At 37.3% G+C, this 26,720-nt stretch overlaps 1 protein-coding gene across 2 annotated transcripts in view; it reads left to right on the top strand.

Annotated features, from left to right (window-relative positions):
* Positions 1–26,720, top strand: part of Cyp7b1 (cytochrome P450 family 7 subfamily B member 1) — a 173,158-nt gene that overhangs the window by 126,847 nt on the left and 19,591 nt on the right. For both annotated transcript variants that reach the window (NM_019138.1, XM_087616411.1), the window contains 3 exon segments: positions 13,993–14,129; positions 21,039–21,629; positions 22,097–22,303. In NM_019138.1, the coding sequence (NP_062011.1) occupies positions 13,993–14,129; positions 21,039–21,629; positions 22,097–22,303 (935 nt within the window).

The raw sequence follows: 26,720 nt of genomic DNA, 5'->3' as shown, positions 1-26,720 counted from the left end.
CTCAACTGGTCTTGATATCATTTAGTTTTCACAAAATTCTAATTTTTACTTTTATGTTAAATATTTTTAATCAAATGACTTAATCAAATATAAGAAATGATGAGTTAATGGGATTGATATCTTTGCCATGGAGTTCAATCAAATCTCATCTGTAAAATAAATTAGCAACTGATCATCTCAGAAATTACAAAGTCAGTTGCATGGTTTTCTATTTTTATTAAAGTGTTAAAATAACTTTCAATTATGAATGGATTCCCCCTCTTTAGATTGACTGAGGTTGTCTTGGCTGCTGTGTTTCTAGGATCTAGTGCTCTTTGAGCCACTTCCTTCAGGGTATAATTTGCAGGAAGAATACAAAAAGAATTACTTTACACTTTAAACACTCCTTCAAAGAAGCAGTTCATTCAGTGTCTGGACCTCTGATCAGGCAATTGTAAGTGGGATCTATAAATCAAAATCTGAATTATGCAAAACAAAACGTGTTCCTGTGAATGAAAGATCTTGAAAACAGGTCCTATTGACATTTTGGAAGAAGTAAGAAGAGAGATGAGATGGCATGTTCACATGAGGACAGTGATAATGCAAAACAGCAGCAGCTAGCATTCTTAATTGGCATTGTGGTCACATCATTATCTTTTATACTTTACATGCACCCTTCTTCCATAAAGAAAGCACTGCAGTAGATCCATTGCACAAACTAGGAGTCAGGAGCAAAGATTAGTCAGTCATTGAGCGTTTACGAAAAGCCTGCAAACTAAGCCATACAATAACCTACATTAGTGTGGTGAACAATCAGGAGGCTGGTGGATTTTTCTGCTGATATACAAATCATGGAGGCTTGAACTGTGGCTCCAGTCACCAAGTTGTCAGAGACAGACTGCAAACCAGCCGTGACAGTACATGGTAATGCCTGTTAGTCTAGCACTCAGAGGCAGAAGAAAGAGGATCTTGTGTTCAGTGCTAGTCAAGGTTATATAACATACTGTGTCAAAAAACAAACTAAAATAAGAGATACACCTTAGTGGAATGCTTATTCCCTGCCTCGCAGCTTGAGAGTCAAGGTTTAAGTGCCATTTTCTGTATATATCTAGCACCAAATATTTATTTCTGTAAATAAGTATGTATTGGTGTATTTATGTATAGGGGGGAAGGAGAGAGAGACGGAGACAGAGAAAGAGACTTGAATTTTTTCATGTCTCCCTAGGAACTCCTCCCTGCCAAAAGCAAACAAAAATCTGACCTCAGTGAGACTTCTCAGTCAAATCTGATACTGATGAGGGCCAGGTTCTTATCCAAGAAGCACTTGCAAATTCCTCACTCTGTCAAGGCATTAGTATAAAGCTGTGAATGGTGTGAACTTTACAAAGCATGTACTATTTAGATCACAGGGTTGCCCACATAGACTGGTGACTGAGGTTCCTGCATGGCTTGAAAGCTGCATTCTCGAGTGTGAAGATGAATACAGTCATGTTCTATTGGACATTCAGACTGCATGTCAGTGATGGAGGTGTCTGACCACTCAGCACTGCTTACTTGCCTCACACAGGATGCTTTATCAGAAGCACTTAGATTGTAGCCATGTTTACTGTCAGGACATCACATCTAGTTTCAATTCAGTTGCCACCCAAATATCACCAAAACGTTTCCACAGTGAAGGCCTTTTCATCAGTACAGATCTTTCTAGAAAAGCATGCAAATGTCACCAAAGAACAGAATCAAATCATTTAAACAGCCTGGAGAGTGAGATGTATTATGGTGGAATTTTTCCTGTATTTGCTATGAAGCAGAGATTGTGTGAACACCAGATGTTGAACACATCACACATGGATTTGTAAGATTATGGGACTGGTCAGAGGAGATAAAGGTTAAGCATAGGGCACAATAAAGATTATTTATGGTAATGAATTGCATAATTTTCTAGACAGTATTGGATTACTGTTCATTGTGAAAAGAGATGATAGATCATATTCTTGGGGTAAACAGATACTTAGCAGTTTACTTTTCTTTATATGAGTCATAAAGAATATGCAATGCATGCATATTAAAGCACACAGTGAACCATTCTCTAACTATACACTTGAGATATAATGAGATGTAGAAAGGAAGGGAAACCCAGTGTCCTGTATCAGGGGTTTCTTCTCTGAGTAAAGCCTTAAAAGAGCCAGGATGGCTCTAAATAAAAGGAGCCAGGATGAAGCAATGCCTCCTCCCATGGCTGCTGTTTAAAAACCTTACATTTCCTGAATCAGTAACATATCACCCTGAGTACATAATTATAACCTCTCACTTCAGCATCTGCCTTCTATTCTCAGAGTTAAGGTGACATGGGTTTTGATGGTCCTTAACTGCAAGTTTTAGATTGATTCTTGGTTCATCCACTTTAGTAATGGTGAAGGCCTCTTTAGAATCAATAATAGTAAAGTGTATTTAATTTGTAAATGAATGTCACTTTAAACTCTAAACTATCATTTCCATGTTACATAAAATAACAATGTACTGAAAATGAAGCAATGGTTCTGTATGATTCTTTTCCAAATACTGTAACTTTAGTGTAATGAGGAACTGTCAGAACCTCCGAGTTGAGGGACTTCTATGAAGCAGCAACTACTCTTCAGAAGTGTTGTTTTTGGCATCTGCAGGTTAGAAGATGTCGGTGAATATGTCCCTTAACTTCACCACCTAAAACTAAAGGCCATCCAGTTCTCAAGGAGAAGGATATCAGACTATTGTTCGGATGTATGCTTTTAGAAGAATGTCTTTAATTTGTGGTTTCTGGAGCTAGTGTTCCAGTTATTTCACTGGGGAGTATGCTGTGGGTCAGGCTTGGTATTTAAGAGCATTTGATCTTATAGAAGACCTAGTTTTGAGTCCAAACATCAATATATTTCCAGTGGTCCCAACACCCTCTTCTAACTCTTGCAGGCACTATGCCCACATAAAGAATAAATAGATACACACACAGACAAAACACACATACATTTAAGAATATTGACAAACCCTAAGTGCCTGAGTGACGTTGGTGCCTCATGTGTGGATATGAATTCAGGATGGACAACCACCACAGAAGCAGCATGGAATATTTCCTCTCCCCACTCCGCTCACGCCAATATCCATGGACACCATTGACTATCATGATTATCAAGTCAGGGGATGGCTCCAGTAAGACGTTAGGGACCTCTATTTAGAAACTACTATGCCTTGCAAATAATCTCTGTGATGATTTGCTTTCAAGTGCCGTTCTTGCTAGGGTTGAAGATGAACAATTTCTACAATAGGTGTTCAATCTCCATGTATGAGTAGAAAGGAAGATGCAATATTCCATCTATCCAGTGTTTCTGCCTATGCTTTTCAAAGTTCTGCCCACCAAAAAGCAAGGACCCCATGTCCTGACTAAATTCTCAGGCTCTACATACCCTCTTACCTACCTGGAAGAGCTCTGGTTCAGTACAGGGAAACATGTCACACAAGGTATGAAATTGTACTCAAAAGTACATTTACTGCAGTAGTTAACATCTACAAAGTTAATGTTGATTAGAGCACCCAAGAATCAAGGTCTCTGTTTAGAGGGCATAGAAAACATTACATGGTAGACATTGTTTGGGGTCTCCTCTTCCGTTTTGACATATTTCACATTTAATACTTCCGTTCTTCTAGCATCTTTCATGTAATAATATAGTGTCTTTTCAGTCACAGTATTGCATGATTATAAAATTTTCATGATAGTTTTTAGAGAACAGAAAATTCTACAGGCCCTTGATATTGTTCTTTATAGTCAGGGTACCCTGGGCTAACTTCACAGAGACAAATACATACATACCTGAATGCACATGCACACACCCATGTGCATATGTGTGCACATGCACACACACACAGACACACTGTGTGTATACACATATACAATTTATATATTTGGTACTAAATCCAACAGAATACTAAGTGTGTGTGTATGTGCACTTGTGCCAAATAAGGAAAATACAAAACAATAAATTAGAAAAATACTAATTATTGTCTTAAGATATAGCTCAGTTGTTAAAGAACCTGAGTTTACCTCCTAGAACCAGCATTTTTACAAAGATATCTGAGAGGTGTTGAATGTACTTATAGCCTCAGCACTGGCTGGAATTGAAAAATGAAGATACATAGATAGATAGATAGATAGATAGATAGATAGATAGATAGATAGATAGATAGATAGATAGATAATAGTGTACACATACACATATACATACATATAAATTAAGACAACTGAGAAATAATATATTAGAACTGCATCTCAAGAAACATTATGATTTTAGTTAAAGATTCTCAGGTGACTGAAACCAACATACTGAACTAAAAGGGGAAAACCTCAGCCCAGTCTGGGTCTCATGTCTGTGACTGAAGCTCCCTGTGAGAAGAAACTAAAGCAGTCTTGCTAAGGACAGGGATGCTATACAGTCCTTTCCCCTGTTTATTTTCTCTAACCATTATTTTTAAAATAATATGTATGTTACAGCTATTAATATCAACGTTATTTGATACTAAATCCTACAGAATGCTTCACTGACCTTTTCATTTTGAGTTAGAAAAGCTGTAATAATTGGCTTTTAAGGAACTCATAATGAGTATGACTAGAGTAGTCAGTTCTTTTTAAGTACAAATACTTGTCCTCAAAATCTTTCCAACTACTTAACTTTTGGTGTTATAGCTAAATCCTACCAACAAACCTGAGGCCACCTACATTTCTTCAATGTTATTCTCTAAAGAAGATTTTGCAGTTTACAATTGTGGCTCCTATTTGTTTTGAGTTCATTGGTATAAAAATATCTGTCACTCATATTTTCAACAGCTGTTATAGCCCATGTTGAAAAACTACCCTCTGTCCATTGATCTGTGTTTGCTAGTTGGTTGTATTTCTGCGTCCATGTCTGGATTTCTTACTCTCGTTCTATCTATGTTACTATTCTTTCATTGATATGACTCTCTCAGTTACTGCAGTCTTATGTTGTCATGAAGACAGGTGGTTTACATCATCGTATTCTCTTCTCTTTCAAAATTGCATTGACTATTTGAGGTAATTTGTTTTTCCCAACAAAATCAAAAGTCTATTTGTTGATATTCACAGGATAATTTATTGATGACTTAAGAATGTTCCCAATCTAGGCCTGAGCTTTTCTCATATAGACTTTATGCATTTTTGTTTGACTTATACATAAATCTGAATATTTGTAGTAAATTAAATCATAATATTTCATTTTGTACTAATATAAATGATATTATATTTTTAATTTCAAATATCAGTTATTCATTGCATGTTACAAGAAAGCAACTAGTTTTCTGTGGTTACCTTTTGTATTTTATTGCTTTTATTTCATGTAAGTGTTTTGCCTGCATGTATATATTTGGGTCACATGCATATCTGGTGCCTATGTAGGCTATAAGTGATCAATATATCTCCTGGACCTAGAATAACAAATGGTTGTGATGGTTTTGCCTGACTCAAATTTTATTTCTGTTCATTTGAAACTTCCGAGTTTTCCCCCATCCCAGTAATAATAACCAAAATTATTTGCTTTGCTTATGTGAATTTGGCCACTTTAGGTAGCTCACATACATGGTGCCATGAAAATCTGTTTCTTATAGTAACCGGCTTATTTTATTTAACATACTGCTTATCTTTGTTGTCCCATACTGCCATTGCACTCTATCTACAGGTTAGGTAGTCTTGCATCAGATCCACACGCACATTCTACATTTCCTTTATTCATCTGTCGGTGTGTATTTAAATTGTTTCTGTCTTTTAGCTATTGTGACTAGCTTTCCAATGAACATAGAGGTGCTAATTTCTCTTCAAGATTCTAATTTTATTATTTTCAATAAACATTAGGGACGTTGTATCATCTGGTAATTGTCTTTTAATTTTGAGGAGTCTTCATATATTTTACATTTGTAACATTAATATGGAAAGACTTGAATTTCTCCAGAGTCACAGCAATGGTAATCTTTTGTTAAGAGAGTGAGTGACATTTCATAAAAAGTTTGGTTTGTTTGTTTGCTTGCTTGCTTGCTTTTGTTTGTTTTGTTTTGCATTTCTTTGAATTCCTTTCTTTAAACATGTTGTGCATTTGTATGTCTTCCTTGGAAACATGCCTATGCAAGTCCCTAGTGTACTTTTTAAACAGGATGGTAAAGTTTCACTTTAAATTTTAAGAATTCCTTATACATTCTGAAGATAAGCTTTATATAAGATGCACGATTTATAAATGTTTTCTTCCATTCTGACTTTTCTCTTAGAGGTATAGAAGCTTTTTGGGTTTTTGTGCTCTGTTGACTTTTTTGTTGCTTGTGCTTTTGGTATCAAATCTCTGAAACAAATGACAAGGCAAATCTCAAAGAACTTTTTAGTTAAGTATTTTACCCACTTGCAGTTGACTTTTTTATATATGAAAGGGTAAAGACAGGTATTAGATACTGTCAAACAGCTTTTTGTCTCTACATATTGATATGGCCTGGTAATTATTTGCTTCAACTTGTTGATGTAATAGGATACAGTGATGATTTTGAATGTTGGGCCAAACTTGAAGACTTGGAATTCCACCAGCTCATGATGTCTAATACTTGTTGAGAGTTTAGTAGACAGTTTTTTGTTGATTACATTTGCATATAAATTTATAAGGTACTGATTGCTGTGATGTTTGTGATGTCTTTACCTTGTTTTGTTATTCTGTCTATTATCTGGCATCAACTGTAGAGAGATTTTATCATTTCTTCCTCAGATAATTAGAACTCACTAGTGATGCTCTCTAGGATTGGTACTTCCTGTATTGGAAGGCTAAAAATGATTAGTTCAATGTCTTGGTAACTGAGTCCTCGTTCTTAGCTATTTCTCCTTTGAATAAAGCTCTGAAAGTCTTCTTAAGGCTGTGCCCCTCAGAACTTTGCTGTTTTCTTTCTCCTTCAATCTAGTTTGCTCTTAGTCTTCTTTATCTGTTAATTTCCCTATAAAATGTCCCTATTAGTTCATAGCTTCTGCAGCAGGTTTTGTTCCTGTCACCTGTGACTCTCTTATTTGCCTGTCTCTTGCGTTAAGGATGATGATTCTTCACCTTACGTCCTCAATTTCCTGGTGGCCTGAGGCATGCTTGCCTATGAGCTTGTTCTGTGTTCTTGTGAAGATGGGTGTACTGTCCTCTCACCGCCTTACATAAAACGCCTGAAACTATAAGTCCCAAGTTTGGCTTTTATAATTGTTTTCACTCTTTCCAATTAAGTGTTTGGTAAGCTTGTGAATAATCAACTAGTGATTCATTAGAACAGTTAAATAGACTGGTTGTAAGTACATCAGAATTCGCATGCTCTTTCTCTACAGATATTATTTGAAAATCTGTGATTTGCAAAGTGCTGAAGCAAGACTCATAAATTCAGAGAATTAAAAATATGGCAGTTAATGAGTGATGGGAGTGGGGGAATTCTTTAGGGAAGAGTCCCCAGATAGGGCATGCAATGCTAGAAGATTCTTTAGGAGGTAATGAGAGGTTGTTCTTCTCTGGCTCTCAGTCCATCGAATTCTAAGTCTCACTTGTGTTCTGAGCCTCATACGTGTAATCTGGCCCTGTTCCAAACACCACTGAGCACTAGACACTGCTTTAATTCCACCTTCCAGACTACCATTGACAGAGCTTTCTATGAGTATAATACATTTATTGAGTTACCTGGGATTAAAAGGCATATGGCTCTCTAAGCCAATGATCAACTTGTCAAGAGTTGAAGATTGTTCATTTCTCTCCTGCAGATTGTCTGTTAGTCCAATCACTCTCCTCAGAGACTACCAGCTTACCATTGGGAAACCTTCCTGTTTGGTTCTTTTTTTTTCTCCTTCCCACTTAATGGGCAAATACCCAACTTTTTATTCACTTCCTTGTAAATCAATCACTATCTCTTAGACCATATGTCAGAGATTGCCATCAAAATAATCGAATACACACTGGAAAGCTTCTAAAGAATCATAGCCCTTTCATGAGGTCAGCTTTCTATGTAGTGTCCTTTCCTTACTCATCTGAACTTTGCAAGTTCATGCGTACCCAAACTCTCAACGATTTCAGTTAGCCAATAATTCAAAGGATGGAAAGGTTCTTCAAAGCTAGACATCTCCAGGATAGGTAAAGGTAAGGAGGAAGTGCTGACATCTGAAGGCTTACACAGAGTGTGGGTGGATATCCACACTCACAATCGCCTGAAAGCAAATAACAGTTGGAGAACCAGCTCTATTATATGCCCCCCCTTTAGTCAATGTGTGCTGCTGAAAAATTAAAGTTATTACTCTCATTTATTGGTAAAGGAACTGAGACTTTACATTGTGTACTAGACGAGTTTCTCAATATGAGTTAGATATAGAAAAATCCATCTTTGCTTCTCCATTTCACAAGAGCCAATATTGTTTCTAAAGGCAGAAATGACTCAGTTTTCAGTGATAATAGTTCATTCCTATGGCTTGAAACACAATCTGTTTTGTCTGAATAGTAAGTATAATTTAGAGATATCTGTCATCCTCTTCATTTCTATTATCTGAGTTCACTTGTGTGTATGTTCATTTCTTCAGATTCCCTAATATTCCTCTTTGGTAAGATCTTTGAACCCCACCTTCCATCAATGTATCAATTATTAAAGTGTCCCAACACCAACCTTATTCTTAGCCTCTGCAATGCACACTTGTCCATGTTTCCTCGGCTCTGCCTAGACTCGAGGTATAGACAGGATTGGCTGTACCTTCTTCACTTCTTCTTTGGAATCTCATCTTCTAATCAGAAATTGTTTGAATATTTTGAGGTATTTTTACTCAGAAGAAATCCTTGAGCAGAGTCTTTTTAAAAATTCTGTTCTAGGGCTAGAGAGATAGCTTAGCATTTAAAAGCTAGGCTCACAACCAAAAATCAGAATTCAGTTTTACATTTTATTAACAAGAAAACCTCAGCCAATAAACTTACTTTCACAAACCACCAAGGAAAGGTAAAACAAAGTGAAGCCCCTTTAAGGGTGTCTTGTTCAGCAATAGTTTATTCAAAGTCAGTAATAGCTTTGGAGCCATCTTTGTCGAAACCTCGGCACCATTAAAGTAATGTGATAGAATAGGAAATAAGAACAGGGAAGTACAAGGAGATTCAAGTAAACCAATTTGGGAAGCCATGGCAGCCATGGGAACAGAGAAAGAATGCTAAAGTTTGGAAACATTGGTACAAATTGTTAGAATACATACTATTATTAATAGTTTGTTTCTCAGTCTAGAACTTCCACTGCCATCTGATCACCAAGATCACTTCTGGGAAAACCTCCTTGCTTATAATTCAGCCAGTTCTTGTTAGTCCTTTGTCTCCGACATATGGAAATCTGTATTACCTCTGTTCTTAGGCATGGCCAAGTGTCACAAATGTGTGACAAATCATGTCTTCCAGTGCCTTGGCTGAATATTTAAAAAGTAAAATAATCAGATGAGTTATATAGCACCCCATTTTCTGAAATTTAAACATACATACACACACACACACACACACACACACACACACACACACACGTGAAAGCCAGAAGGGGATATTTGGATCCCCTAGATCTAGAACTCTGGATGGGTATGAGCCACCATATGGATGGTAAAAACTTAATCTGAATCCCCTGCTAGAACAGCACGTGCTCTTAACTACTGAACCATCTTTTCAGCCTAATAGTAGTAGACAAATATTTTAGTCTCTATACTCCACTATATGTATAACATAAAGATGAACTTCCAATATTGTGTGTAAGCATGTTTGACTTTAAAAAAACAAGGATAAAGCATCTTGTATGCTGAATTTATATTCTCCAATATTTTCAGATAACTTTGAACTTGACAATTTTTGTGTACAAATCTTATGATATGCTCAAGTACCTATGGAAGAAATCCCAAGAGCTGATAAAATTGTGTGTGCACAATTGTGACTTGAATTTTATCTTAGAGGAGACTTTGAAATCTCAAGTCATTATGATTGCTATGTTCTTTTTTTTTTTACCTTAAATACTTATAGGAGAATGTATGTACTATTAAAGTGAGATCAAGAAATAATATGAACTATCAACTTTTAAATTACATCTCAGAACATCAGAACCAGGTTCACTCCAGCTTCAGAATTTTATTAACCACACATGGCACTGAGCATCCTACATCCTCATGTAGCAGGGAGCAATGAGTATTTCATGTTCAAAGACATGGAACATGAATAAGAAAGATCGCAGTAGTTGCCCTCTGCCATGAGTCAATGGGCCTTTCTGGACCACTATGGTGATATCTTTCCTCCTTACACAATTTTTACAAATGTACTGATAAAGATAGATTCTATTATCTGCCTTGAATGGGTTGTCTATCTTTTTCCTGAAACTGTGTACAGTTGTGACAAGGTGTTTAATAATCTTAAGTTTACTGCTGACAGAATAAATGCAGCTGTGAGAAATGATGACCCTGCTATGTCTATAACAATAAAATAGCAAACTGTGGCTCCCTAATTTTGAACAATGCTAGTGTTGACTTGGATTTCTGCTTCCCATCATTTCTCCTGTGGATGTCCCATGGACACTACAGCTTTTTGTTGAATGACAGCATAGAAGATGACATTAGCTGTACTAAATTAGAATACGACAAAGGGCCTTGCTAGATCTTTTTGAAAATGCAACATTAAACCAGACATAGTAAAAGAAGATCAAGGAAACAAGATAACATTTTCAAAGGAAATGCTGTGAACTAGAATGCTTATAAACTTTAAATGATCCTGGACCAGTAGTGAACAACTTCCAATCTGAGGTTCCGCTCTCCACTCACATGTGTGGTTTCTTCTTGTGTAATATTTGGGGAAAACTGGCTGGGGAGATGCTTCACTGGGTAAAGTGTTTGCCCAACAAACATGTGTCCTGAGTTTGAAACCCCATACTCATGTTAAAACCTGGGCATGGTGACTTCTATCTGAACCCAGGCCCCAAATGCATGGTGTGTGGGGACAGCAAATGGCCCTCAGGAAGTTACTGACCAGCTACTCTAGTCAATCAGATGTCCACCCTGGAAATTACTGGCCAGCTAGTCTAGCCAGTGAGTAATCTCTGGGTTCAAGGATATCCTTATCTCAAAAATGTGGTGGGGAATAGAAGAGAAAGACACCCAACATTGAGTTATGACTGTCTGTGCATGTACACAAACAAATTGAAATGCAGTCATTGAGAACAGTGGGGATTTTTATTACCTTACTTTTCATAAAATTGTAAAAATCAACCTTTGTTGCTAATGACTGTATTCAGGAAAATAAAGTTATCCAAGAGTTGGTGTTATATTCCTGTAATTATAGTACATATATCAGAAAGCAGAGGTAAGATCATACTGAGTTCGACCAGCCTGTGTCAAACACAAAATTTTAAAAATTTAAGAGAGAATAGTGAAAAGGTATGAAGAATAAGATCCATGTTTTTCTATAATGTGACTTATTTTCACATGTCTGTGCATATGTACATCATATTACCTATATAATAAAATGCTTTATATAGAGAAAGAAAAATCAACTCAGATTTTATTTTGATCCTACGCCTCCACCCCATGTATGCTGACAAGATCTGCTGTTTGTGTTTGTCTAAGTGAACTATGCTTTAGTGTGTGGAAAACTAAGAAATCTGATACGATGAATACAGCTACCCTGGCTGAGATGGCCATAATCTTGACCTTTGATTAGATCCAAGCTAGTCATATTTATGATTGATCAAAATGTAAGTCATGAAGCATATAGTCTCCCTCATAGAGCAAAGGACCAAAAAATTTTTTGAATATGTGTTTTGAACCTTCCAAGAATAAAAACAAAGACAGGATTATTCTGTTTGTCTTATTTTTATCTTATCAGATTGCATTCACCAAATGAGTGACTAAAAGAAATTTTGAAATACATTTGCTAATATCAGATCAAAAAGAAGAAAGTTCTTATGTCTTAGCATTTTAAGGAATGCTTCACATATTTAAAAGTTATTTTATTAGTAATACCTAGCAAAGAATTCTATTTATATTTATTATTTAAATACAATTATTTTTAAAATGATGACAAAATATAAATGTCAGGAAAACCATGCTGAGGATTTGTGGGTTTCTTTTTCTTTGTTTGGTGTAAGGAATCAAATACAGAATCCCATGAGTACAAACCAAGCAAGCACTTGAGTTCCAAGCTATACCCTAAGCTCTATACTGCTGTCTTTATTGTTCTCAGTAAAAATATTTTTAAAATTAATCTATTGTTGCTTTTCTGATTATGTAAACGTTGGCAGCTAGACTCGGTGACATCTAATGCCCAGAGAATGGCACGAGCTCTTGAATTTGCACTAGACTGTCGTTACTGTGTGTCTATTAGCTCATCCAGAGACCCGCATTGTTGGACTGTTTTAATTGGGTTCAGGGATTGACTAATTCTTCTAGGTGGCTAAAAGTAGAGCTGAGGGGCTCCCTAACTTACAGGAAGCCCTTAAACAGACACAAAACCTTTAGGCAAATGCCTTAACATCTGAAACCCAAGAGATCCTTTGGCTATAAAAAGGAGATTATACACTAAAGCTTCCATCAGATTCTAAACACTTTGATCAATTAAATTAATAGAAAACATGAACAATGAATAGTGTGACATGTTCATTGTAAAGAACAAACCTCCATGCAATGTATAGAATGCACTAAGGTATTTTGAAAACCTTCAAGTTCCCTAGTGCACCATTTCCCTAATGCTTCATCATACAAAAATATAATAGTCTTATTAAGATTGAATGAACACTATATGGGAAGATGTGTTTTTGCATACATTGGAGTTTAAATGACTGAGCCCACATAACTTAGCACCCCATGTTAGTATGGAATAAAGTCGTCATCAATTGTAATACATTGTTGGTAAGCAGTTTAATTCTAGCCTAAAGTAGACCTATTCCACAGTACCTTTGTTAGTTTGCTTTATGTTGATGGGATGAAACTCTAACCAAAACCAACATGGCTGATAAGGGGTTATTCGGCTTATAATTCCATGTCATAGCCTATTCATGGCTATCAGGACAGGATAGTAGTTCAAGTGGAAACTGAAGCAGAGACCATAGCTGGTCCCCCACCCCCTCTGGCTAGGACTTAGACCCAGCCAATTGTCTTTCAATATCCAAGAACACTTACCTAGAGGTAACACAGTTCACAGTGGCCTAGGCTTTCTTCCATCACTTATCAATTAAGAAAATATCCCACATACATGCCCACAGGCTAATCGTATGGAGGCAGTTACCCAACTGAGGCTTCTTCTTTCCAGGTGTGCCAAGTTGGCAATCCAGATCAGCCATCCCACTTGCCAAATACATAGCCATTAAGCATAAATGTTACATAAAAATAAGTTGGGTGGGGATTGCTAGAGAGACTTCAGAGATAAAAAACAATTGTGCTCTTTCAAAGGACCCTAGTTGGATTTCTAGTACCCACATGCTGGTTCACAACTGTCCTTAACTCTACTTCTAGGATATCTATTGTGATCTTTTCACCTCCTCAGACACTTTGTACACAAACATACATGCAGGCAAAACACCCATATACATACAATAAAAATTATATAAATAATAGGACCGAGTTTAGTTCTTATTAAATTTAGTAGGTTGATGTGGTTATCTGTGGGTCCTCTTAGCCACAGACCCTTCAGGTGTACAGTGGTATTCTGATGGAAAACAGAACATGTGATAAATACATCAGACTGTCTCAGCTCTCAGGCAGCTATTAAATCCTTATAAGAAAAAAGTATCAAAAGTTGCTCAATAAAACAGGAACTGAATGATGTACACATATCTACAAAAATCTTCATAAGCACAGTCTATGGTGATATAAGCATCAGTGAAGAGGTGAACTGACAGAAGCTGAGCAGTTCCTGCGTTCACTGAGATTGGATAAATAGCCCATAGGTACTGAAGTAAGAATGATTTCAGTTTTCTTTCATCTTTTTTTTCTCTTCATAGGCGTCCTTGTGAACCTCCCTTGATAAAAGGTTGGATTCCTTATCTTGGCATGGCCCTGAAATTCTGGAAGGATCCGTTAGCTTTCTTGCAAACTCTTCAAAGGCAATGTGGTGACACTTTCACTGTCTTACTTGGAGGTAAGAAGCTCTGTTCTGAGTACTTTGCGTGTGTCATATTCTCTTGGTTGCTCTTCAATGTCTTCACGTTTGTCCATAGGCAAAATGTGGAGGATTCATCTAGCCCTGCAGAGCAAATGCAAAGAAGGGCAAGTGTTAGTGCAGGGGTGACCATATACACAACCTGGTTACACAATCCTCTGACAAGTCCTAAACCAGCCAGTCTCGGATTTGTTTTGAATTAGTTTAGGTTATTTGAGAATTTTTTAAGAGCTAGAATGTGGTGTGTGTGTGTGTGTGTGTGTGTGTGTGTGTGTGTGTGTGTGTGTGTGTGTGTGTGTGCGCATGTGTGTGTGTCCTTATAGAATAATTTTAGAAGTATAAGGTACTTCAGCAGACAGCTCAGAGTTCTCATGTTCCTGATCTTCCTGTCTTCCTGTCACAGATTCCCAGTTAATAGTGTCTCATCTCAGTATGGAACTTGATACCAACCGATGTGGTCATGTGGGTGCATCATTCACAGCTCCTCGTTTGCATTCTAGTCTACTTCTTGTGTTCTTTGGCTTTTCACTGATGCACGATTTTACACGTATGCCATTACGGCACCATAAAAAATGGTTTCACAAATCTAAACATCTCAATTTTCCACATAATCCTTTCTCTTTCCCTGCTTTGCAAACATTCATCTGGAGTATATGTCAGCATGTAAACTCTTCAGTGTGGTTCACACTTTTCTAAGACGTATCAGTCCTCATGACTCTTTCTTGGTGTCACATCACAACTTCTTCCTCTCATGCTTATGTTTTTTGTTTGTGATCTTTGTCCTTAGCTTAAAGCCACATTAAATCATTCAATGTCTCCTAATTTCATCTTGTATTTTCAACACTCTCTCTCACTCTCTCATTTCTTCTTTCCTTCCTTTATTCCCTACTTCTCTCCCTTCACCCCCTTGTCCCACCCTCCCACCATTCCTTCTTTCTTTTCCATGTTCTTTCCCCCTCCCTCCTTGTCTCCCTCCTTCCATCTCTCTGTCTATATTTTTTATACATCTCCCTCTCTCTGTCTCCTAGATATTTTTAGAGAGTGACTTGACTTTGATGTCTCTAGCAACTTGTTTTCTGGAGTTTACCCAGTCTTCTGTTCTCTCATTCATGGTCAAAGTCAGCCTAACTACCCCCTTCCTCTTAATGCCTTTCTGATCTCTCCTGTCTTACTAAAATATCTACTTGCTTCCAGCTCCCTTGAATGTGGCCCTTCAGGATCCTCTACTGACTCTGGGTGTCCTTTATGGACCTTGTGAATGCATGTCTTTCTATTTCAATACGTCTTTCTCTACATTTTCTCTTTTTTATTCCTAGAGAACTAGGGCAGTCTTCTTTCAGTAATTACTGCCTGTGGATCAGCAGCAAACTTCTGTAAATCATGGCTACCATATAAATGTACCATTTGAGTAATAAAAAGCTAGGTCTCCAACTTGATTGACTCATCCATATGGTTAGTTTTAATTCACCCTTGATCAGACAGCATTAGTTTTATTACAACTTATTCTTTCCCTTGACAGCTGACAAATCTTTTCCCATGATAATTGCATGAACTGTAATTTCAGAAAAAAATGGAAACAAAAACAATCATGCATCTTAGAAAGAATTGTAACATGTAATATGACCTTCCCAAGACCCCCATTCAGATCTCCACCCCCATCCTGCCTTGTGCTTATGATCTCATTAATACATCTCGCTGATGGAACATTCCTCCACACAAACCATGTCTTTGTGCCTTTAACCTTCCTTTTGCCTTTCTTTCTGCCAGAATTCTGCTTTCACATGACTATCTCTTCTTCAGGTCATTTCCTAGACACGTTATCCAACCTTTGGAACCCCTTCATTTGGGCTTAGTTTTACGCAGTACCTCTTGCTCAGTGCAATTCATGCCTCAATGGTTTAATGTATTCATCTTCTTCCTTTTCTGTTAGTGACTCTCTTAGAATTTGTTCTGGAACTCAGTCCTGATTGGATCATAATAGATGTTTGACAAGAAAAATCCCTAACATATTATAGTTGATAAATACTACTAGGTAGATAAAGGATATGCCTACCACTCTTTTTCTAGTTGTTCTTACAGCTAAACTAAAGATGCAAAGCAAATAACTTTTTTTTAATAACTCTTCTGCTGTCACTAGATGGTACCACCAGGTCTGTGTAGTACCAAAGGGTGCTTTGCTTTCTCTGTGGAGAAGGGGAGAGGATAATGGGGAGAAGAATTTGTAAGGGCAAGTCTGGGTAGAGAGGAAGGAATGGAGCTGCAATTGGGATGTAATGTAAACAAAAAGTAAATTATGGAAGAAAAAAACAATAAATGGGATCTCAAAACTGAAAGAAAATTCTTTTAAAATATAATTTCTAATTTCCAATGAGCAGTACAAAATGTTTTAGAACTTCTAGCTTTTTCTTTTTAAGACCTTATACAAAAGTTGTCTAAAATGATTGAACAGAAATTTGTAGATTCTTTGGATAGTTTTACTCACTTTCTAAAGCAAAACTCTGTCTGTGCATGTGGGCGGAGGGATGTGTTTTTTCTCGGCACTTGGGATATTTAAGCAAGAGGGTCTCAAGTTTGAGGTTAGCTAGCAAAATCTTGTAAACAAACAACAACAAAACAAAAACAAACGAACAAAGAAATCATCAAAAACAACATTTTATTTTCTAAAAGAGGGGGCCTGGGTAAATAGTTCAGTGGGTAAAGTGCTTGCTGCATGATGCAACATATGGGAAGTAGAGACAGAGAAATGGATTTACGGGGCTCCTTGTCCAGTTAGCTGATCCCAGTCGGCCAGTTCCCATCCTGGTAAGACCCTTTTTAAAATAACATGATGGATAGCATCTGAGCAACTGAGGTTAGTCTCTATTCTTTACTAACACACAGCATATATGTGTACACATAAATACATGCCCATATACAAATCAACCAAACAAAAGCAATCAATCCATGCTCACAGATGACTGTAATCCTAAATTCTAAGAAACCTAATACTGACTTAAACACTGATTGCCTAAATAATTTAGTCATCAGTCTGTTGTTAATTAGGCAGTAAACAGCCACCAGTAAATAGGTTCTGATGCTCCCTTATGTCTTACACTACTTTGAATACATTCCTGTTGAAAAGCCCTGTGAATACACAGTTTTGATGCTCAGTTTGTGATATGACTTATTTAAAAAATGAAGGGAAAAGTTGTCCAACCTTGCCCTTGTTATGTGACATTAGTGAGTGTATGGATTTTGCAGGTCAAGAAAATGATTGCCATTCCCAAAAGTCTCAAGGGACATAATTGTCACCTTAATAAAGAAATGAAAAGGTATGGCTTTCCATGAGAAACCACATAGATTCGTGACTTGCCACAGAATACAGTTCTCTAATTGGTTTTGTGTGTTAGTGCAATGGAATCATTTTCCCTAAATGTCATCCCAGGGAAGCGCCACTGTACATCATTGTCAGCAGCTAGAGAAATCTCACTAATAAAGGGAGCAAGTATACAATGGTGATCACTCTTAGCAAGTAAGTCAGCTGCCCAACTAATGCTTATAGGTCAACATTCAATCCAAACTCTGCCACAGAACTGCCTTACTAAAATGTTACCATTTTAGAAAATTTATTGAAAATCTCTCCAATAATTGGAATGATTAAGCAACTGACTGGAATTCCTAGACCTGTGTCTACTCAGTACCAACTTGAACATGAAAACAGCCAAGCTCGCTTATTATCTAAAAGGCAGATTTCTTGTGTATAAGACTTAAAGCACATTTATCAAATTATTTTGAATTTTTAGCATTGGCTTCCTGAGGAAATGATATCTGAATAGATGGGTATCTAAAGACGCTGGAGTTAGTAGTCCCAGTCTGCTCCATAAGAAGGAAGAAAAATGAAATAGTTGACAAGGAAGATATTAAGCTTGTTGGTCCCATTTCAATGTTAATGGGCAGAAAATTATTTTATACTTTATCTTTTCAGACATGGGACTCCTTTTGACATTTACAGTTTAGATAAATGCAAACTTTGCAATTTTTAAAATCAATATTTTATATTCATTTCTAACAGTATTCTCCCCTCCTTTGAAAACATTGCAACAGATATTGTTTGTGCATTAGGATCTCTGTGAACTAGGCAGCATGCCTGTTGACACTTGGTATTCATTTACATAAAATCACACTAAGAAAAAGTGAATTTCTCTCTGAGCATTCATAGCCTTCAAGAAAACTTTTCAAAAACAACCCTTTGTTCGGAAATTTAAATTCATTTTATAAATGTATATGTATTTTCCTAACTGTCTGATTACAGAACACAAAGAAACTCTGGTTTTACATCTCACATTAGCAGATGGTGGACAGATGGTTTAAATTAATATTAATTTTGGAAAACTTAGCTTAAATTGTTTATACTGAAGATTAAAAGTTGGAAAGCCAGCTAAAATCTCCAGGGTTATTGGTACTTCCAAATCAACTTGAAAAATAAGATCCAGAAAACATAACTAGCTCTAAAGTGATCCACATTTCCTTCAGAAAGATTGAAGGCAAAAGACATGAAGGTCTGTATCATCTTGTTAGGGAAGAAAATGAACATTGGAGCAAGGAAGAAAGGTGCAGATCCTAGACTGAGAAGTCACTTTGAACCAACTTCTCAGTGATGGCCCTGTCAAAGACCTTCGCAGGCTTGGCAGATGCTCAGTTGGTACCGTGCAAGATACACAAGCACAAGGACCTGATTTGGGATCCTCTGCACCACTATAAAAGGCGGGTGTGAAAAGTGTGTCCCTAAGTGTGTGGACACAAGTGGGTTCTTGGAGCTCATTGGCACCAGCCTAGCTGAATTGATGAGCCCCAGATCCAATGAGAAATCTTGTCTCCAAAAATACAATGTCCAGGGATTAAAGAAGACAGTTGGTGTTTACTTCTGTCTTCTATGCGCACATGTAGTTGCAAATGTACACACACACACACACACACACACACACACACACACACCAAACAAATGTATCTATAAAACACATGCGCACACACACACACACACACACACACACACACACACACACACACACAAACACGGACACAAGGACACAAGGACACAAAGAAAAGAAAATCTCCTGGAAGCTCACCAGCCAAAGAGCCTGCCCTACAAAGCAGAAGCAACAAGGCGAAAGGTGAGAACTAAGTTGCACAGGCACAATAGGGTACATGCACACTCGTACTGCCTATCTCCCTGCACACCGTACAGCACCTACAACCAACCAACTCATCGAAGTTTAAAAGATGTTACATGTGTTTGCTGATTTGAGCCAATTATTTCACATTTATATTTTTGTTCAAAAATCTGATATTTTCATCTGATAAGGGGTAGATAAAGAGAGAGATTGAAGACAGAAAGGTGGAAGAGAGAGAGAGAGAGAGAGAGAGAGAGAGAGAGAGAGAGAAGAAGAAGAAGAAGAAGAAGAAGAAGAAGAAGAAGAAGAAGAAGAAGAAGAAGAAGAAGAAGAATGTGTCTATTTCAAATGACTTGTAGACAGAGCAGAAATCTGGCTGTATCCAATTTCTGTTTTAAAGGATCATGGTGTAGTAGCTGACAGTGCTTGGGATGAATACTTTTTTAAAATTTCTCTTTAGATTTAGATCAATGTAAAAAATAAAGTGGTAGAAAAAATTTAAAAATATTTTCCAGAGATCATAATTTACAAATTAAACCTTATGCATAGGCTTTAAATTTTAGATCCTTACTTAAAGGGATACTATTAATATTTTACTAAACCCAATCACTTGGGAAGAAGAATGCATGAATCATCACCTGCGAAAACAAACAGGTTTGCCCAAAATCATCTCTGAAAACTGAGAACATTGACTCCCCCCACACTGAGTATTTCTCTGACAGCTGCTAGCAATTGTAATAACATGGTAATGGTAAAGGAAGTGATTCAAAGTGCCCTGTTCCAATGTGGTCCTTTGTGTCTTCATCCCTGAGGCTAAGCAAAGAATGAATGACCAGAAAACTCTGCTTCATTTGGAGAAGGCAGATCCAGCTTCCAACCAGAAAGAGTGGCTACTCCAGACCTCCCTCACTTCTGCATTGCCTTGCCTTGTTAAATGAATAGAGGAAAACTCCGTTGGATGAGAGTCACTTGGAGAAAAATTAATCCCAGCAAATATATTCTCATATATACTTAATATTTAAACTGTTTTTAAAATTGCCCAGATAATTTACAAGATTTGGTTGAAAATTATTCTGAATTTTTGTCTTGTACTACACTAATTTTTGTAATTCATTTGGAACAGAAATCATAAGGGGGAGTTTTCATCAAAGAAAACTACAGAGAGAGAGAGAGAGAGAATAGAGAGAATAGAGTACAGGTAGTAATAGCTAAACATGGACACTGTGAATTATTCAAATGTATGTAGTGTGTGTTTATAGGAAGGAAAGACATTATCTGCCCCCATTGCATACCACTGATATGATATTTCTAATCAGATGAAATGCACTTAAAGCAGTACTGAAGTAAGAAACCAGAGCTGAGTGAGGCTGAGAAAGAAGCCAGGGAATACCCTGTGTCCAAGCTTGGCTTCTTAGTTGTCTTAGCTCTCTCAGCTGATGAGTTCACGGGTTTCACTAGGAACTCTGATGTATTTGCCAACTTTGAGAGACTGGCCATAGAGATCAGTGAAGTTTAGAAAGTCAAGAAATGTAAGTTTCCAGAAAATTTTCACTTTACCTCTTGTTTTCAAAGGGGACTTAATAGCCCTTTGAATAGAATGGATCTTGTTATAATTCTTTAATAAAACTATTAACTTCTTTAAAATGTCTTTAATTTTGATTTAAATATTTGCAGACCTCAGGTATGTATTTTGTTTTGCAATCAAATAAACTACATTCTATTTCTTTTTTTTTCCTAGGGAAGTATATAACATTTGTTCTGAACCCTTTCCAGTACCAGTATGTAATGAAAAACCCAAAACAATTAAGCTTTGAGAAGTTCAGCCGAAGATTATCAGCGAAAGCCTTCTCTGTCAAGAAGCTGCTAACTAATGACGACCTTAGCAATGACATTCACAGAGGCTATCTTCTTTTACAAGGCAAATCTCTGGATGGTCTTCTGGAAACCATGATCCAAGAAGTAAAAGAAATATTTGAGTCCAGACTGCTAAAACTCACAGATTGGAATACAGCAAGAGTATTTGATTTCTGTAGTTCACTGGTATTTGAAATCACATTTACAACTATATATGGAAAAATTCTTGCTGCTAACAAAAAACAAATTATCAGTGAGCTGAGGGATGATTTTTTAAAATTTGATGACCATTTCCCATACTTAGTATCTGACATACCTATTCAGCTTCTAAGAAATGCAGAATTTATGCAGAAGAAAATTATAAAATGTCTCACACCAGAAAAAGTAGCTCAGATGCAAAGACGGTCAGAAATTGTTCAGGAGAGGCAGGAGATGCTGAAAAAATACTACGGGCATGAAGAGTTTGAAATAGGAGGTAAGAAAGCACCGAATGATCACTTGCTAAAATAAAATAATTTACAGGAGACCTTTGAGATAAAAAGATAAAATGACGTCCTTGAAAATTTTTTATGCTCTTTCTAATTGGCTAATGATAAAATGTTTTAGTCTGAAACAACCTTCTGTGATAATTGATTTTTTTTTTTTGCTGAGGTGGTAAAACAAGATATTTAATGATGATAATGAGAAAGAGTATAACTAAGCCGCATTTACTCCTTTATCTCATCCCCACCTTCCTGCACCCCACCTCCCCGCTGCAACACGCATTACATTTTAAACTATTCTCATTAAGCAGAAAATTAGACTTCAGAAGCCTATTGGTTCTCATTAGCATGCACTGATCCTTGGCTGGGTCCGTGTCCTAACATCTTTTAATTAGCACACTGCAAATCTAATCAGTGTAATAAACGCTATTAATCTTCCTTTTCACTTATTCTCTCCCAGCACATCATCTTGGCTTGCTCTGGGCCTCTCTAGCAAACACCATTCCAGCTATGTTCTGGGCAATGTATTATCTTCTTCAGCATCCAGAAGCTATGGAAGTCCTGCGTGACGAAATTGACAGCTTCCTGCAGTCAACAGGTCAAAAGAAAGGACCTGGAATTTCTGTCCACTTCACCAGAGAACAATTGGACAGCTTGGTCTGCCTGGGTAATTTATTTTTATCTGTTATGAAGAGAAGAAGGTAGCTCTCTGCAAAGTCAGTTTATCACTCATAGCTGTTTACCAAGAGGTGGAGGACACAGCTGCCTAATTGACATAATAACACCCATTTACATCAATTATAAATTATATAGTTTATAGCTGTAGATACTCTCATCGCATGTAAACATTAAGGCCTAGCTAATTAACTATGCAAGGTATGCAAAGGGCTAAACCAAAGCTTTGCAATTATTTGGGGGGGGAGGAAGTGTGTATGCCTATTATGTCAATTGATTCTGAGCATCTGTTGGTCTGCGGATGTCTCCCAAACACTGCTGTTCTGTCTTGACACAGAAGGATTCCATGGCTGAACAGGAAAGTGTTTCAGAGAGGCCACATGCACGCACAAATACTTAATCTTCCTTAAAATGGTTGCTGCATTTCACGCACAGGTCATGGGTGTCTTATATAGCTTAGGGCATACAGTTCTTATCATTGTAGTTTAAATACTTTTCATTGTAGATTATGGGTTTAAACACTCAAATAAAAAGGGTGAAGCAAAGAAAGAGAGGAAAGAAGGGAGAGACAAATGACAGGAACCCCGTGAAGAAGGAGAGGCAAGTTGAAAGGGGGGTGGGGCAAGCAAAACAGCTACAAACTGCTTCCTTTAAATGTCGAAATCTTAAAAAAAAAAAAAAAAAAAACCTCTCAGTGTTTTAGGAAATAAAATGGAACACTATAACAAATATACCTGTGGCCTATAATAGTTGATTGTTTTTGCTCCTGTCACAGTTTCGATTTTACTCAATAGCCTCACACCTGACGTGAATCCTGGATCTGCTGCTGGTGCACTTTTCCTTTCTGGGGTTTGCTCAGGCTGCTTCTTACTATTGTGTAGGGAACTTATACCCTTAAAGATAAAATCTGTACCAATACATGTCAACTCCCTCTGTAATTATGAGTCATCCTGTGTCAATCTTGAAGATATAATTCTCTCAGTTTATTTGAACAAATGCATTGTTTACATGTTTTCTATTCCTTGGCTATATGACTAATAAGATTAATATTTTAGCCTGTGTTTGCTTCACGGTTTTATACATAAAGTAGATTCCCCCTTCTCTCAGTAGATTCAGAGATATCAGGTCCTATTAGTCTTGATCCCATTGACTGCTTCTCAGCACTAATAGGACTGCCCCAAGTGTTGCAGAGATGGTTCCCATTGGGCAGGCTGAGACCTATCACAGGGGCAACAGCAGTCATGTGACTTATACTGTAGTCATCATCTCTGCATCACCCCTCTCATGTTCCTGAAAGAATTGCGAAAGAAATACATGTGCGGAAAATAAAAAGGTATGCCCTACATTATCAAAACATTAATATTCTTTGGGGATAGAGGCAGAACTCTTAAGGACCTAGTACACAAAATTTCTGTAAGATAGAGGTAGTTGTCTATTCTTTGGTTGAGTAGTAGTTTTTAGTTGATTTAGTTTCTATGGAAGTCTGGGTTTCATTTTCAATATATCCAGGTAATTATGCTTTCATTTTATGAATGAGAATATCAAAAAATAATGCAAATGAACTCCAAAGACTATGTTCGTAGTCTGTACATAATTATTACTCTTAAGAGTTTGCTTGAAACACATCAGCTCTCTGTTTATTGCTAGCAAGCAACTGTTTGTTATTGAAGTAAAAGGTTGTTTGTAAAGTACACTGTTAAGAAAGAAATGCTTAGATCTTGTCTTAGTCAGGGTTTGTATTCCTGTACAAATCATTGTAACCAAGAAGCAAGTTGGGCAGGAAAGGGTTTGTTCAGCTTACACTTCCATATTGCTGTTCATCAACAAATGAAGTCAGGACAGGAACTCAAGCAGGGCAGGATCCTGGAGACAGGAGCTAATACATGGAGGGATGCTGCATGCTGGATTGTTCTCCTGACTTGCTCCACTTGCCTTCTTTTATATTCCAAGATTACCAGCCCAGAAATGGTGCCACTCATAATGAGCCCTCTCCCATCCATCACTAATTGATAAAATGTCTGACAGCTGGATCTCATGGAGCCATTCCCTCAACAGAGGCTTTTTTTGTGATAACTCCAGCTCATGTCAAGTTGACACACAAAACCAGCCAGTATAGATTTATTGGACCAGAAGAAATGGCAAGTTCTGAACTTATAATTTAGGTCTATATAAGTCAACAGCTAGACTTAGTGACTCTTATCTTGGAGCCCTCATAAATTCACAGCTCTATCATGCTTACCCAATATAGAGAGACAACAGATCTTTTATTTTTAATTCTACTCTTATACATTACACCCCTCTCTCCATTCCTCACAGTCTCCCTATCCCTGCAATCTTCCCTCTCTTCCATTTCTCTTCAGAAAAGAGCTGGCCTCCCAGGGGAATCAGCAAATATGGTAAAGTAAGATGCAGCATAAACCCCCAAATCAAGGCTTCATTAGACAACTCACTAATAGGAAAATAGTCCCACAATCAGGCAAAAGAGTCAGAGACACTCCATTCCTATTGTTGTGAATCCCACAAAAAACCCACCAAACTAAACAACCCATGTATGCAGAGGACCTAGTGCATACCCATTCAGCCTCCTCTCTGTGCATTCCTATGAGCCCTGATGGGTTAATTCTGTGGACAATATCCTCCTGGTAACCTCTTCTCCTCTGGAAAATACAATTCTTCCTCTGCCTCTTACACCAGGGTTACCTGAGCTCCAAGGACAGGGAATCAAGGCAGAGATCTTTATTTTGGGCTCTCTTTAATATCAGAAACAACAAAATCTTAAAAACTGTGCCACAGCAACACCTTCAATAGCTAGTCATGTTTCTGGCAGCCCAGTGACCAGAAGAGTCAGTGTCATTTATTGCAAGAATGTATGAGACAGGTCATTACTTTTAGGAAACAAGTGTATATTTTTTCTGTCATGAGATACAAGGTTTAGTCAGACTGGAGCAAGCTTTCACACACTATATAACCACTGCATTTATATTTCAAGCAATAATCTCACTTTGTTCAAAAAACATAATGTACACTGAAAAGAAAAGAATATATACCATACCATGGCTCCATATACTATATGACATGAATATATTGTTGGCATTTTTCCATTCCTTTTTTCAAAGAAATAATTCTTTTTTCCATTAATTAATTTATTCATTCACCATATATCCCAATCACTGGCCCCTCCTCCTGGTCCCCCCCACACATACCGTCCCTCCCCCAATACCTCCTCTTCTTTTCGTCTGAAAGACTACCCCATGGTATCCTCCCACATTGGTATATCAAGGCTCTGCAGGCGTAGGCACATCTGCTCACCCTGAGGCCAGTCAAGGCAGCCCAATTAGGGGAACAGGATCCACGGACCAGCAACAGCTTTAAAGACAGCCCCTACCTCAAGTTGTTGGGGGTCCACATGAAGATAAAACTGCACATGTGCTATATATGTGCTGGGGTGGGAGGGGCCAGGCCCAGCCCGTACATGTTCTTTGATTAGTAGTTCAGTCTCTGAGAGCCTCCAGCTGTCCAGGTTAGTTGACTCTGTTGGCCTTCCTATGGAGTTCCTATCCCCACAGTCCTTTCCCCAACTCTTCCATAAGACTCCGAGTCCGATCCAATGTTTGTCTGTGGGTCTCTGCATCCGTTTCAGTCAGCTGCTATTGGGAGTCTCTCAGAGAACCGTTACGGCAGGCTTCTGTAAGTTCTCTATGTTGTGAAGACAATTCATTTTTAAAGGATATCTTTAATTTTTATCATTACAAGAAAAAAATGTAATCAAACAAATGCTGTAGTTTTTTTTTTTACCTAGGAAGGGAAGTTTTAATAAAAGTATGGAAAAAGATAGTCGTTTTTGGTAGAGGCTTTGTTGCTTGAGCAAAGCAATTATAAAACAGAATTGAGAAGGGAAGCTGCCATAGGCTATTGAAGTAATTTAAAGTGACTTCATAAATATGATCGAATAGAGGATAATTAAGAAAATATCAATGCAGAGAAAGCTCACTATTGAAAGTTTAACAACCTGGTAGAATATTGTCTTGATGAATCCTACTTATAATTTATTTGAATGAAGTATATGAATATTTTTATATAGAAGACTCAATAAATGTTATCTAATGATGTAATCAAAATATTTGACCTGCAAAGTATCTCTACAAACTTTATGGTGTTTTCTTACTTTTCTCATATGAATAAATCAACCTGGCACCATACTATAATCGGACTTGCCCCTCAGGGATGGTAACTCTACACATTACCACACAAAAGAGCAAACATAACTCCCATTAGAAACACTAGACAGATGTAACTACAAGCAGGTCAGGAAATACCGATTTTCTTCAGTGGCATAGCGTGAAGCTGAGCAGGTTGAAGACATGGTGATAGAAAGAAAGAGCTATGAAACAGAAGTTGGATAAACTTTG

The sequence above is a fragment of the Rattus norvegicus genome, chromosome 2, assembly GCF_021556685.1.
Source record: "Rattus norvegicus strain SHRSP/BbbUtx chromosome 2, alternate assembly SHRSP_T2T, whole genome shotgun sequence".
In the NCBI taxonomy this organism is placed as follows: domain Eukaryota; kingdom Metazoa; phylum Chordata; class Mammalia; order Rodentia; family Muridae; genus Rattus; species Rattus norvegicus.
Note: the sequence above shows the minus strand (reverse complement) of the source record. Positions and strands in the feature narration are given on the sequence as shown.